At 42.3% G+C, this 15,672-nt stretch overlaps 1 protein-coding gene across 1 annotated transcript in view; it reads right to left on the reverse strand.

The window, feature by feature from the left end:
- Nucleotides 1-1,633: 1,633 nt before the first annotated feature.
- The window catches only part of LOC308485991 (OCIA domain-containing protein 1-like), a 15,091-nt gene continuing 1,052 nt past the window's right edge, over nucleotides 1,634-15,672 (reverse strand). Inside the window, exons 2-6 of the mRNA XM_081022216.1 lie at nucleotides 13,529-13,577; nucleotides 11,545-11,671; nucleotides 5,424-5,638; nucleotides 3,999-4,151; nucleotides 1,634-1,800 (exon numbers count right to left, since the gene is read on the reverse strand). Coding sequence (XP_080878342.1) covers nucleotides 1,763-1,800; nucleotides 3,999-4,151; nucleotides 5,424-5,638; nucleotides 11,545-11,671; nucleotides 13,529-13,577 — 582 coding nt within the window. The 3' untranslated portion in view covers nucleotides 1,634-1,762. The remainder of the gene's footprint in view (nucleotides 1,801-3,998; nucleotides 4,152-5,423; nucleotides 5,639-11,544; nucleotides 11,672-13,528; nucleotides 13,578-15,672) is intronic.

Raw genomic sequence — 15,672 nt, forward strand, 5'->3', positions numbered from 1 at the left:
ACCGAAAAAGCCTCAAAAATAAAAACGCAACATAAATAGCAAAAACAAAAGCACCAAACTTAATCCATTCTGGAAGTCCGTTTGACTTCCGAAATGTTCAAAAACCAAGGCACAACTTCTGTTTGGTGCAGGCACCCTGGAAACAATAGCCGATAGCTGCATCAGATGTTTGGCTTCTGAAAAACGTTTGAAAACCGGAACACTTTCGGGTTTTTTGCGTTTGGGAACCAAGTACCAAGGCGTTTTGAGAACCAAGGTACCACTGTAGTATATTGCTAATATAAATATCCTTAGGGTACGACTGCAAATGAAGAGATTGCTTTTGCATATCCAGTGTAGATATGCTCAGTTGACAGTCGTTCATAGTGGAGAAAACTAGAAAATTGCATTATTAGTAAACTATGCACTGATTTAGGAGAGGATATTACCTCTGATAGTTCCTGCCAACCTAGCAGTTCGAAAGCACGCCAAAAAGTGCAAGTAGATAAATAGGTTCGGCTCTGGCGGGAAAGTAAACAGCGTTTCCGTGTGCTGCTCTGGTTTCGGTGTTCCGTTGCACCAGAAGCAGCTTAGTCATGCTGCCCACATGACCCGGAAAAACTGCCTGCAGACAAACGCTGGCTCCCTTGGCCTGTAAAGATGAACGCCACAACCCCAGAGTTGTCTAAGACTGGACTTAACTATCAGGGGTCCTTTACCTTTACCTTTTTTATTGCCTCTGATAAAAGGGGGATCATGGTATATAATCATCATCATTCCACATAGCCTTTGTGAATCACTACAGCCTTGAAAACGTGTTGTAAGAGGCAGCAAGGCAGCCTAGAAGTATGTTAAATAAATAAATATGTAACATCAACACATTTCAAAATCTCTTTTACTTAATTTCTGGACCTGATATTCTCAAAAGTAAATTTTGATTCATTTAGCTTTAGGTACATGATTTAGCTTACTATAAGCTCTTCCTCTCCTGTACAGATATTGTGTTTGAATCAGATATAGAATATAATGGAAATGAATATATTTATGCTAGACTTGCTGGTGGCTTTTACCAGGACTGCAATATTTAAATGTTAAGGGTTTAATAAACCCTGATTATAAAGCTTCTCGCATACCGGAATAATGCTTTTTCTAAGACAGCCTTCTCCAGACTGATGCTCCAGATGTTTTAGACAACTATGATGCCATCAGTCCTAGCTATCATGACCAGATCTGTAGTCAAAACATCTGGAGGACACAAGTTTGGTGAAGGCTGCTTGATTTCTGTCTTTAGGAACACGTAACTTGTATGCATGCACAAAGTTGAATGACAGACTTAAATTTATGCTCCATCAACATTTCTGGAATTGGATTGCAGCTCTAGTTTCACCACCTGAATAGGTAAATTAGAAACGTGCAAGGAAGAAATAAAAGTTAAAGCTACAGTGAATTCCCTTTTAAAGTGAGGAGGGATAGACTTAAATAATTTTGGTTCTCTATTCCATTTCAGCAGCAGTACAATCCAAGTAGACTATAGGCACAAGATAATTGCTTCTGTGAATTCCAGTTAGTCGCCTCCTTTCTTCCTTTTTGTTACTATTTGGTCAAAACACGTTTAGACCAACAATCCAGTCTGATAGTTTGCCAAAACAAAAAGGAAGACCCAAGTATTTTTATTGCAAAGCAAGTGCATTTCAGAATACAGAAAAACATTCAGGTATCTGACCAACACTGATGAAGCTGAAATTTTTGATTGAAGAAATGTCTTCAGAAGGTATAAAGATTTTCAGTCTTCCCAAGCATCTCCATACTTATTGACTTTAACTATAAAAGAAGAGGCCATGAGAAGAGAAACATTGTAATGAAGATTAGGAGAAGCAAGGTCTACTGCACTAACAAATGTTTAGAACACTACAGAACCATGTGACAGCAGATCATGTGACCTGACAATTGGCTCAAGCCAATTGAAGATGATCAAAACAGTGCAAATTTCCACTGCCACCATTGTGAGATGAAATGTGCAAGTAGCAATTCTGGACAGTTACTGTAGCTATGGCTTTCTCAGATTTTTTAAAGGCATTATGGTCAGTACAAAACATCTATGTCACCATTATGGTACTGTTGCTATCTGTATATCACAGGATGCAGATGTACTTCTGTCAGAACATTTATTTACATGGTTGAGCTAAGCCAACACAAGACTACTGTCACTGTCAAGGTGACCACACAAGCTAAGGCAGCTGGGAAAGGGGTAGTGTTTTATCAATCCCAGTCAATTCACTAGTCAACTTCCTTCCACCATATCAGACTAAAAATTCCACCTTCCGTAACATTAACAATTGTGACTTCTTTTGAATTTACGCATTGTTTCATATTATTATTTTCCTGCATGAAAATACAATGCCTGGATGTTCAGAAACTGACCTAGCAAAGTACACTGAAAGAGAGAATAAACTCTTGTTCTTGCATAATGCATTTTCTTCTAAAGGAAAGGTAATTTCACTTCCATTTCATAGCTTTCCCTGGCCTATGCAGTATTGTTTTTTATCCAAAAAACACAGTCTGGAGGTTGGTGCCAAGAGCAGCTTCCTTCCAGTTGAATAGTAAACAGAAAAAACAATGGCATATCCTTCAGAGTTATATTCTGCATGCTTAAATTAGTTTTTAAAAAAATAATCCTGAGAAGCCTTTCCAAAAAACCTGGCTATGTTCAAACATTTGATCTACCGTATTTTTCGTTCTATAGGACGCACATTTCCCCCTCCAAAAATTAAGGGGAAATGTGTGTGCGTCCTATAGAGCGAATGCAGGCTGCGCCGCTAAGCCCAAAGCCAGAACAGGAAGACGGAGCACTGCGGGGCGCTCCGTCTCACTGCTCTAGCTTGGGGAGGGCTGCGTGAAAACCTCTGCAGGGCAGCGGGGTGCCTTCACCCCGCTGTCCTGCAGAAGCTAGCAAGGCTGTTCCCAAGCCAGAACAGCGAGACAGAGGGCTCCGTCTCGCTGCTCTAGCTTGGGGACGGCTGCGCGCAAACCTCTGCAGGGCAGCGGGGTGCCTTCACCCCGCTGTCCTGCAGAAGCTAGCAAGGCTGTTCCCAAGCCAGAACAGCGAGACGGAGGGCTCCGTCTCGCTGCTCTAGCTTGGGGACGGCTGCGCGCAAACCTCTGCAGGGCAGCGGGGTGCCTTCACCCCGCTGTCCTGCAGAAGCTAGCAAGGCTGTTCCCAAGCCAGAACAGCGAGACGGAGGGCTCCGTCTCGCTGCTCTAGCTTGGGGACGGCTGCGCGCAAACCTCTGCAGGGCAGCGGGGTGCCTTCACCCCGCTGTCCTGCAGAAGCTAGCAAGGCTGTTCCCAAGCCAGAACAGCGAGACGGAGGGCTCCGTCTCGCTCCTCTAGCTTGGGGACGGCTGCGCGCAAACCTGTGCAGGGCAGCGGGGCGCTGCGCTCCAAAGGCTTCAGGGATCTTTGAGGCTGGCGGTGGAGGAAAGCAGCGCTTCTCCCCACCGCCAGCCCCACAAGCTCTGGTGAATGTACCTTGAACGCACCTTATTTTAGAGGGGGAGAACAAGAAAAAAAAAAATTTCCCTGTTCTCCCCCTCCTATGATCCGGTGCGTCCTATGGTCCGGTGCGTCCAATGGAGCGAAAAATACGGTAGATGTTATTCTGACTTCTTAAGGGCCCACAGATCAGAAAGACCTGTAGGCTCATTCCTTTCAACAGAAAGGTTCCCTAGGCTGATGCTCAGCTAGTTTTCTCCTAATAGAAGAAATGAAATTTTCCTTGGCTACTGATTCAACAAACAAACTGGAGAGTTGCAGTAATTATATGCTACAGAGATTTCAAATAAAAATACATGGGCAAAAACCTGTCAACTTACTTGAAAACTGACCACCCATCAAAGAAAAATGATGGACATGAAAATAAAAAGAACACTGCTTCTTGTTTACTACTTCTTAGAATATTGGAAGTCCCTAATGGAAAGACAAGATTAAACATCAAATATTTAAGTTATTTAACAATTTACCATCTCTCTTTATTGTTTTTTCCTGTGAAGACTTCGATGGAAATTCTGACTTCTGTGTTATTCCTGCCTCATACATCTCTCTATTGCGACTCCTTAATTCATCATACGTGATTCCTTTTCTTTTTGGACGTTCTTCCAGAAACAAAGCAGGTTCTTAAAGGGAAAAGAGGGAAAATCAATGGATAACAAACAATACATGTAGATGGAAATGTCTATTTTAAGGGAATGCTTTTGTTTGAAGCAGTCCTCCTGACATTTAACTGTGGAATAGTCAGTTTTAGAGTTTTAGATGCACTTTACATACCATTATGTTTTGTGCACATTCAGATTGTCAAAAGTCATCCTACTAGCACTGTGTTAGATGAGCCGTGAATTAGATGAAGTGCCTATTGCTGTACTCTTCTTTGTTATTGTCGGTTTATAAGCTTGAACTTACATCAACTATGGCTTAGCATTACATGCAAATACAGTGTTACCTCTGGTTAAGTACTTAATTCGTTCCGGAGGTCCGTTCTTAACCTGAAACTGTTCTTAACCTGAAGCGCCGCTTTAGCTAATGGGGCCCTCCTGCTGCCGCTGTGCCGCTGCTGCACGATTTCTGTTCTCATCCTGAAGCAAAGTTCTTAACCCAAGGTACTATTTCTGGGTTAGCGGACTCTGTAACCTTAAGCGTATGTAACCCAAGGTACCACTGTATATAATCTATACCCAACCACTGTATGTGTGCCTGCCCCACCCAAAAGCTACAGAGCTGTGTGTTAAAAGCATGGATCGAAACTGAAAGTGCTCACAAGGCCAAGCGGCTTGTTCCGGCACATTTTTTCCAAAGAGCACCCTTTTTCCAACTCTGCCTGGCAACAGGTTATCTACAAAAGGTGCTCTCCTGCTTTGTAAAGCAGCTGTTGCATAGAGAGGGGAGGGAAATTTAAAATGGGGAAGCCAGAGGAAACTCTGGTGGAGGCCTGTAGCAAATCAAGTTGTCAGACTCGGGTACAGGAGCAAAAAACTAATGCATCTAGTAGCTCGTTCCCTCTGAAGTTTTCCCTCGGGATCGTTAGCACTTCATCACTTCTGCAGTTTTATCTGCTAAAGGGACAAATTAGAGATCTTGGGGCCGAAACAGTCTTAATCTATTCTCAAAATTTAAATGGGTAAAGTTTGATTCCTGCATTGCAGAGGCTACCAGATCCTCAGGGTTCCTTCCAACTCTACAGTTCTATGAAATCTGCTCTCTCCCCCAAATGACCAGTATTCTCAATGGCAGGTATGTTTTCAGGAAACATGATTGCCAGTGTAACATGAGGCTCCAGCCTTTAAAAAGAACTGGAATGTCCACATCTATAGGTCTGAAAAACACTGAATCCGTTCCATTTTTTTGATTAGAGAACAGCTCACTGTATTAATAGAGCTCAAGACAAACGCTACCTTGAGGGAAACCATCTGTTATTCCAGAAGGAGAAGATTCATTCATGGTAGAACTAAATGGGACTGGATCATCACTAGAGGGAAAGTCTGTCGCTCCATAATTATCAACATGGTATTTGGAAGTATGTGCTTGTGGTGGTGCTGCTGCTGCTGCTGTTGGAGTACTTTCAAAAGGTAAAGGCACATCTGAAGCTTCTGTTTTTTTAGAGTAATACCTGGAGAGACAAAGACAGCTTTTCAAAATAACTGCACTTTAGTTCTTTTTTCAATTACACACACACACACACACACACACACACACACACACTGTATCGTGGGTTCCTCTCACCCTATCCAGAATAATAATAAAAAAATCTATTATAGTTGGGCCAAACTATTATTAGGATAAACTAACCAGTTATAGCAAAGGAAGAAGGGAAGGGAAAGAGGAGAAGAGCCTAGGATTAGGGGAGCAGAGGGGTTCACATCATTGTTATAGCAGGTGGAAATCTTTATTTAACATTGGGACTCAAAAATAAAATTATCGTTCTGTAGATTCTGCTACATTTATTACAAAGACAAATTCTTCTTTGGAAAAATATTTAAAATCCCACATTAATTTCCTGCCTTAACCCAAGGCTCTCTGCTCTTCTCCTTTTCCTCTCTGCTCTTTGACTTTTAACAGCCATTAAGTAGATGATTTTAAATTAACGTGGTACACAGGATTCATTTGGTTTAACACAGGGATGGAGAATCGTTTTCACACAGTATAGGCCATATCCTCATCTCTTCCAACCTCTGCAGGCCAACACTGACAGGTGAACAGGACCACACATTTGTTGATCAGGAGAGATCGCGCAAGGGTGGGAGGAGTAACCAAGCAGGATTGAACCTCCACCCATCAACTGACATCACCTAATTTACAGGCAAGGTGTCGTTTTGAAAAACAGTCTTGCGGGTCCAACAGGCAATGATCAGTCCCTAGGCTGGTAGATTCCCACCCTTAACTGAATTTTTAGCACTGCCGTAATCACCGAGACCTCCACTAAGATTTGCCTGATTTATTCAGAGCTCACAATCTCATACATGCCTTTTTGTGGGCCATACAGTTTAGAAGCTTCTATACTGTAGAGATCCACACCATGCTTGTCTTGCTTCACATACCACATTTCAGGTTCCATGTGGCTTCCTGAAGATGCAGAGATTCATGGCGAAGGCATACGCATAGCAACTAAGTGCTTCTAAATGTTAGCAGGCTAGAGGAAGATCACTTACCAGAGAGGGAAACCCATCACAGAAAACAAACAATACGGGCTCTGGCCCCAAGTTGCAAGTTGACTGCAAAACAGGACACCCACTGTCCATACTAATGAAAGGTTAATGTGGGTCCATCAGCTCAGCACACACAGCAGAGGGGCTTTTTTTCACACTGCTGCCGCAAAAATCACAATTATCAGTCTCAGTTTGATTTATTGTGTTTAGCAAGCAGCCATCACACACATTGAAATAGTAATGACAGAAATACTGCTAATAATAGTGGTTTACATTTCTACTCCCCGACCTTTACATGAGATATCATTTCCCATTCCCCCTTTAAGTTTTATTACATGGATTTGTAGGACCTTGGCAATTTTTTTGGATACAAATCACAATATTAGATTAATACACACAGTTCCGTGTCTTGTGTTAATGAACACTCCTAAATTTTCTCTACGGGATACCAGATCATTTTTTAATCCGTTCTGCACATTCTATACATCTAACAACAGGAAAGATAAGGACTGCTTTATTTGACCATGCCTGGCCAAGTGCTGAACTGCATGCATTTCCAGATTACACTGGACAAGCACATCTAGGGGAATCTCTGCATTTATTTCTAACAAAATAAGTTTCCAGCCATTGTTTACAGAAATATAGAATGGGAAAAATATGGACAATACCTGACAAGATCTCAAAGGCTTGGAGCAGGCATAGGCAAACTCAGCCCTCCAGATGTTTTGAGACTACAGTTCCCATCATCCCTGACCACTGGTCCTGTTAGCTAGGGATGATGGGAGTTGTAGTCCCAAAACATCTGAAGGGACGAGTTTGCCTATGCCTGGCTTGGAGGGAAGGTGTTACTCATCAGAACTACCCAGCTGTAAGCAGGCATGGCTGCAGTGATCTGAATCAGCCATTGCCCACAAGAAGTAGATTTATTTGAAATAAACAAGGCGTATGCATACAGGCTGCAGGATACAAATTTTATAAAGGTAGTATTTGGCTGTACTTGAAACATTTCAGTACAGAATGCACACAGCCTTGGCTAAGCATATTCCAAAATGAACTGCAAACCAGGTTTGTTCCTCATTTTTCCTTCAGAAAGGAAAATGACTTACCAAATTAAAGTTACACCTCTTCAGGGGGATGATCTAATAATAATGTAAATATATGATCCAAACTGGGAACTCAAAAACTCTTCTCTCAGAACCTCAACTGTGTCCCTTCCACCTCTTCTTACCCTGGGGGACCATAAAGTTTGTACTCAGTGTTAACTCTTGAGTCATTTTTCACCAAACATACTCCATTTCTATGGATCTCTTAATCCTTCCTGCTTCCAGCAGCACTTCTTCTACCTTTTATCTTGCTGAATGATATGATAAGTTTCCAAACTGAGTTTCACAGCGTTCCTTGGGAGCTAATCAGGAATTCTTCTGAGAGAGAACTAGGTAGTGGCAGACAAGCTTCTGTGAACAATGGTGTCCGCAATTGCTGTGGCAATTGTGGCAGCCACAAGGATGTAATGTATTTTTCGCTCTATAAGACGCACCAGACCATAAGACGCACCTAGTTTTTGGAGGAGGAAAACAAGAAAAAAAATATTCTGAATCTCAGAAGCCAGAACAACAAGAGGGATCGCTGCGCAGCGATCCCTCTTGCTGCTCTGGCTTCTGGGATAGCTGCACAGCCTGCATTCACTCCATAAGACGCACACACATTTCCCCTTACTTTTTAGGAGGGAAAAAGTGAGTCTTATAGAGCAAAAAATACGGTACTAAGTGCATTCTAAGATGCAGTTTCAGTCCACCCAGAGCAACAATGAAAGCTCACAATCCTGACTGGCACTCTATCTCAACCAAGACAATGAATCCCCTCACCCTGCAGTGATGTTCTGCTTTACAACGCACCTTAGAAGCCTCTGCAGCATGCAGCCAGATGCATATGGGTGCATTAGGTGACAAATCCAATCCAAAGGTGTTCCCTGAGTGCAAGGAGTCTAAAAGCTATTGATTCCAATGTGTACATTGTGGGCCCAGCCCACATGTCTTTTATCTTTTGCCAACATAGGTGGGGGCAAAGCACAGGAAAAGCAGCAGGCTATGCAGTAAAGGGGACGCGGGTGCCGCTGTGGGTTAAACCACAGAGCCTAGGACTTGCCGATCAGAAGGTCGGCGGTTCGAATCCCCGCGACAGGGTGAGCTCCCGTTGCTCAGTCCCTGCTCCTGCCAACCTAGCAGTTCGAAAACAAGTCAGAGTGCAAGTAGATAAATAGGTACCACTCCGGCGGGAAGGTAAACAGCGTTTCCGTGCGCTGCTCTGGTTCACCAGAAGTGGCTTAGTCATGCTGGCCACATGACCCGGAAGCTGTACGCCGGATCCCTCGGCCAATAAAGCGAGATGAGTGCCGCAACCCCAGAGTCAGTCACGACTGGACCTAATGGTCAGGGGTCCCTTTACCTTTATGCAGTAAAAAGGACCACTGACGTGGTAAATACATTAAATATTAAAACAACAACGCCACACAAATGAAGCTACAAAAATTCAAGTGCATATAACCAGTGGCGTAGCATGGGTTGCCAGCAACTGGGGCCGCACGGAGGGAGGGAAACAGAGTACGTGTGCACATTCAACTGCCTAACAGTGTCCACCTCACCCAGGAGATCACAGCCACAGAGATAAGAAAAGAAGAGCTGTTCTGTTGTCTGGAGAGGTCACTTCCCGGTTAGCATGAAGCACATAGCTGTACTGAGGCAGCACCTGGTTTTGAAATGTTGTGCCCCTTGCAACTTTGCGCTGGGGCAACTGCCTCTCTCCCAAATGAAATGCCACTGCATATAACATCTGGAAGTCTATCCTATTTCCTTCCTCCTATACTTATTTCCCTCCATATTATGCTTGTAAGACATTCCAGGTATTGAGGGCAGAGGAGAATCAAGCACTGAAGCCAGCAATGTCAGCTTATGGGCAGCAGGACAGGATTTAATCCTGCACTGGCTGTGTGTCCTGTTCCTAGCAGGGAACAGGATCGCACAACCAATGTAGCGGGACTTAAAACTTTGCTCATCAGCTGATTAGCAGAGATTAAAGCCTTCTCTTGCAAGTGGCAGCAGAACAGCTGGAGAGAAGAAGAAGAAGAGGAGTTTGGATTTGATATCCCGCTTTATCACTGCCCGAAGAAGTCTCAAAGCGGCTAACTCCTTTCCCTTCCTCCCCCACAACAAACACTCTGTGAGGCAAGTAGGGCTGAGAGACTTCAAAGAAGTGTGACTCGCCCAAGGTCACCCAGCAGCTGCATGTGGAGGAGCGGAGACGCAAACCCGGTTCACCAGATTTCGAGTCTACCACTCTTAACAACTACACCACGCTGGCTCTCTTCCCCACCCACTGCTCTGCTGTTACCTGCCCCCAGGAGAAGCAGCACTGGGGAGAAGCACTTTAAGTGAGCCCCCAGTCTCATTTCAGCTTCACTTTTTGAAAGTGTCGTTTCAAGCAGCTCACACACTTTTGCATGCAGGCATTGCTGATGCTTGCAGGTGAACCATGCAAGCTCTGATACTGAAGGCCGAAAAGAGGCTTGCAAAGATCAGAGTCTTAAAGGGAAGTGGGAGGAGGCTTTAAAAAAGCTTTTGCAGGACGAACTTAAGCTTCACTGAAAAGTCCAGATTTTAAAAGAAATACCGTATTGGACCGAATATACTGTATTTTTCGCTCTATAAGACGCACATTTTTCCTCCTAAAAAGTAAGGGGAAATGTGTGTGCATCTTATGGAATGAATGCAGGCTGCGCAGCTATCCCAGAAGTCAGAACAGCGAAAGGGATTGCTGCGCAGCACTCCCTCTCGCTGTTCTAGCTTCTGGCTTAGCCACGCTCTGTCCCTTCCCCCACCTCCCGCAAAAGCCAGCAAGAGCAGCGCTCCCTTTAAAGAGCCACGCGGAGCATGTGTGCGGCTCTTGGGGGCTTTTCCCCGAGGAGGGAGAAGGGAGCCTGTCAGTGACGGGCTGCCCTTCTCCCTTCTCGGGGAAAAGCCTGCAAGCGCCACACACACGCTCCATGCAGCTCATGAAAGGGAGCGCTGAGCAGAGCCTGGGATGCATACAGGCTTTGCTCAGCGCTCCCTTTAAAGAATTTTTTTCCCTTGCATTCCTCCTCTAAAACTAGGTGCGTCTTATGGTCAGGTGCGTCTCGTGGAGCGAAAAATACGGTAAGCAGCACCTTTAAAATGGGGGGGGGGGGGAGAGAAAAAATACCCAAATATAAGCCGCTCCATTCCTCGCTGCTCCTGGCTGCATACTTGGGGGGGGGGGGCGTTGCGTTGCCGGGGATCTTTCCCCTTCCTCGCTCTCTCCCTTCCCGGCCTTGGGGGAGAGGACGGGGAGGGGGGGGACTACACATGGGGCAGGCGCCACTTTGCTGCACTCCTGGCACTGTTTGTCTCACAATCCTGGCTGCATACCGTAAGGTCACGAATATAAGCCGCACTTTAACTTTTCACAGTTGGAATTTGGGGGGAAAACTGAGGCTTATATTCAGGCCAATACGGTAATACAAGCAAAAGCAAGCTGACCACAACTTTCCCTCTTCCCTTTCTCTTGATAAAACATAAGCAGAATGAGCAACCTGATTTGAAGCAATCTGAAGGGCTACCAATTTCAACGAGAGAGTTAGGGACTTCCTTAACACCTCTCCCCTTTAAAATCATTAGACCTCTGAAGTGGTTAACTTAGGCTGGTTCGTGCTCAAACAAGTTCTACTTTCCTTCTCTCTCTGTGTTGCTGCAGGGGGGGAATGAACACCAGTGCTCAAGAGTACTTCAAGTTTTAATATTTAAAGTGAACTTACTTTCCAGAAATTCAGAATTTTGAGCAAATAAAAATTACTTACTCAGGTTGAATAGGTTTATTTTTCCTCAGAGCTTCTCCCAGTGGTGAATTCTCTAGCCTTTTAAGCTTCTCTTGGCATGCCTTCATATAAGAAAACTTTCCACCAATGTAGCCACAAAAGCCAGCAACTTATAAAGAAAACCAAAGACTGATTTAAGATATCTGATGCTCTGTCACTTTAAGAAAAATACAGGTATATTTAAATAAAAAATATATAAAAACATATGCAAAGCCAAAGAAAGCTTCAGTTTAGCACTAAAAAAAGAAAGTTCTTAAGTCTACAGTTTTTATCTCTTGTGTTTCCATGGCAACAAGACAAAGGCCTTAAAAAGTGGTCAGGATAAGAAAGTAATCACCAAATACATCAGGCTGAAACTGAGAAAAATGAGATGTCAATTTAAAAAGAACGGGGAAAGCTGTCAATTTCTTATTAGCAAATACTCAGTATTTTCCAACTGCTGGCCAGCAGGGCAGGGTGGATAAAAATCTATTATTTAATTTAAATAATAATAATAATCAGATTTTTTAATTTAAATTGGATTTTTTAATTTAAATTGGATTTTTTTTATTTAAATTGGATTTTTTTTATTTAAATTGGATTTTTAAAATAAAATGCTTTTGGACAAAAAATCTTTCTAAAGTTAGTTTTCTCTTTAAGTTACATTATAGTCCAAAGGCTATACATCAGGAAATAAGGATACATATGCTATAATGTTATTGTTTTAGTTAAATAAATTGCTTAAATTGTTATTAAGGGAATGATTATTTTTGTCTTTCCAATAAAGTACTGCAGAAAAGTTGTCCAAATATAAACAGTTAATTTATTAAAGCTCACAATAATTTCATAATTATCTATGTATTTCTAATAGTATAACCAAATCATTAGTATTTGATATAAGTGTAAAAACTTCTCTGAAAATTTATTATTCCACAAATGAAACCTTCATCTGGTTGTAAATATTAAGATTATATGAGCAAGAATGAGTCTTTTTGTAAAAAAATGATTTACATCAAATCCACCCTGCAGCAGGGTGACAATTACGTCTGAGGAGCTATTATAAAACCAGGGCTGTAAACCTATAAATACTTCCTGCCACTGAATTTGGTGACCACAAAACTCAGTGAGGGTTACTTCTGAGTAGAGATGGATAAGAATGTGCCATAGGTTTCCTTTGAAGCAAAACCTGCTCCAACTCCATCACTAATTTGTTTGTTTGGATTTGTATCTTTGCAAGAGGTGTGCTTTCCTTTACAGTGGTACCTCGGGTTAAGAACTTAAATTCGTTTCGGAATTCCATTCTTAACCTGAAACTGTTCTTAACCTGAAGCACCACTTTAGCTAATAAGGCCTCCTGCTGCTGCCGCGCCACCAGAGCACGATTTCTGTTCTCATCCAGAAGCAAAGTTCTTAACCTGAAGCATTACTTCTGGGTTAGCCGGAGTATGTAACCTGAAGCGTATGTAACCCGAGGTACCACTGTACTTTCCAAAACCACATGCTACTTGTCTCTACTTTCATCGCCAGTGAAAGCTTCAATTCCCGCAAAATAAATATTTCCTGCAATATGTGCACAGTTGTTACACATTAACTACAATAGATTTAGAGACCTTTACTTAGTGGCTCTCTAAAGAACTTTTTTGGGGCAAGGAAACCTTGCTTTGCCAGGACTCAAAGCATCATTTCAAGATGCCCAAGATTTTCTCTCACAATGTCCATCACACAGCTCTGAAAGGCACAGAGCCTTTTTCATGAAATATGGTGGCGAACCGAAATCTCAGCTGTGAGTAGGATGGTCAGGTGAAAATGAAAACAGGACTCCTGCATCTTCATTAAAGTTGTGCAGAAAAAGGAATTTCAGTCATTACAGGTAGCCCTGCTAAAATTCTCTCGTCCATAAAACTATTAAAAATGCAGCAGTCCTGTCTGTTTTTCCAAATGTGAGCCTTTAACTACAGCTACAAAGTAGTGAAGGGTTAATACTTACATAAAACTTTTGGTAGAGAGCCAAACTTTGAATGTGTTGTAAGAAATTCCTACAAATAAAAAAAAATGTAAGGAGCAGTAACCATACAAAATACGAACTGAAACCTGAGCTGATAAATGCGTAACCATGATCGACTCACAGCACTTGGGGTTTCAGTGATTGGTTTAGGTTTTTTTTCCAACTATACATGTGACATGGAGGGAACAGTGAAGACCACTGGAAAGCTGTTGTACGTCAGTTTGAAAATAGTTTCTAATATTACATTTAAATGCTTTGATTAAAGAAGCTGGGAGACTCCAGTTCAATAACATGGAGAGTGAGTGAAAGAGTGTGTGTGCTTGTATGTGTATGTGCACACACACACACAATTCCATTCTTTGCCAGCTTTTAACATAAGGAAGGAGCTAGATATGTAGATGGCTCCATTCATTTCCACAAAAGCAGAAAATCCATGCATGCAAAGGAATGTGCAATATTGAATCAGGACAACAGTTTTTAATAGTATTCACCCATATCATAACCCAAATGAGCTACATGTTGCAGGTGACTTGAAATATTCTACATACTAAATCAAAGCAAAAAGTAACATACCTTAAAAAAAAGCATTTCCTTCTTTAAAAACTATCTAATCCTTAACCATGGTATAAATTATAGTCCTCCATAAATGCCCAAGTCTTTCTTTGGAACTATCTCTGTTGACTATTTCTGAAGAAAACTGAGTAGCTCAAGCTTCCCCTTATAAGTCTATTATTTTGCAGTTGTCAATGTATGATCTGTGTTTTCAAACACTGGCTCCATAAGCACATGATGTTAATCCAGGGTTAGATAAAAAATTTTCAGCTTGGGAGCCACATTCTGGTCATGGGAAACCTTTTGGGGACCGCAGGCCAAGGGTGGGAGCAGTCAAGGGCCAAAGTGGGTCAAGTAATGGATGCAACTCTTTCCTTTGTACGGTAGGCTACATTCAATAACTTTCTCCCCACCTGAAACATATGACTAATCTTTTTCTATAATTAATTCATATATATTATATATGAAAAATATTTCCAAATAGCAGACATCCATATTCAGTCAAAGTTGCTTGAAACTTACCTTTTTTAATTAATATTTGGGTGACAAGCATGCCAACAGCAGAAAAAGGCAGCGCTGTGAGTGGGAATAGGAGAAAATATGTATTTATATGGAGAATAGAGCTGAATATAATTTTCCAGAACAAAAACAAATTGTAAGCAAATTAAGGAGAAATTCCCTTTGAGTGCAGTAGGACTTCCTTCTCAGCAGACATGGTTATGATTTGTACAGCACAGAATCCTTTCTAAAGCACACACTGCCAGAAAAAAAAGCTTTGGGTTTTGTTTCATTTTAAGAGAAAGTGCAGCTCAGAACAAATGTGTTTACAGTCGTACCTTGGTTCTCGAACGCCTTGTGACTCAAACGTTTTGCCTCCCGAACCAAACCTGGAAGTGAGTGTCCTGGTGTGCCACGTTTTTCAGAAGCCGAATGTCCGACACAGCTACCGCGGCTTCCAACTGAGTGCAGGAAACTCTTGCAGCCAATTGGAAGCCATGCCTTGGTTTTCGAAAGTCAAACAGACTTCCGGAATGGATTCAGTTCGAGAACCAAGGTACAGTTGTATTAGGAAACATGGAACCCCTCAAATATGCTGACATCATACTTTTAGAATAAATATAAGCAGCATACAGCCTAAGGCATACTTTAGAAACCCTCCGATTTGTTTGCTTTCAATTAAGAAGAGCTGCAAGAGATAAATGTAAAATGATTCCTTCCTGCCAAAGAACTATCATATCTAGATCTCATTATATTATTTTTTTATTAGCTTTCACAGCATCGAAGATTTATTGAGAAATGTAAACTGTATATTATCCTGGTTCGGGGTTGCGGGAATTAGTACCCTATCCACCAATATGCACGCCAGCACAACTGCAATGACAACAGTCACAGTTGCTAGAGACAGCAAAGCAGTACTCAGCAAAGCAACTGGGCAGAAACATTTCTACAGAGGCACTATCCCAGCGCACCCAGTGATGGATAGAATACTGGACGTAAGAAACCAGAGTTCAAATTCCTCCCCAGCCCAGGAAGCTTACTAGATGACTTTGGGTTAGTCACTCTCTCTTTCTCTC

This window comes from Podarcis pityusensis, assembly GCF_964106645.2.
Source record: "Podarcis pityusensis genome assembly, chromosome: 9".
NCBI lineage: Eukaryota > Metazoa > Chordata > Lepidosauria > Squamata > Lacertidae > Podarcis > Podarcis pityusensis.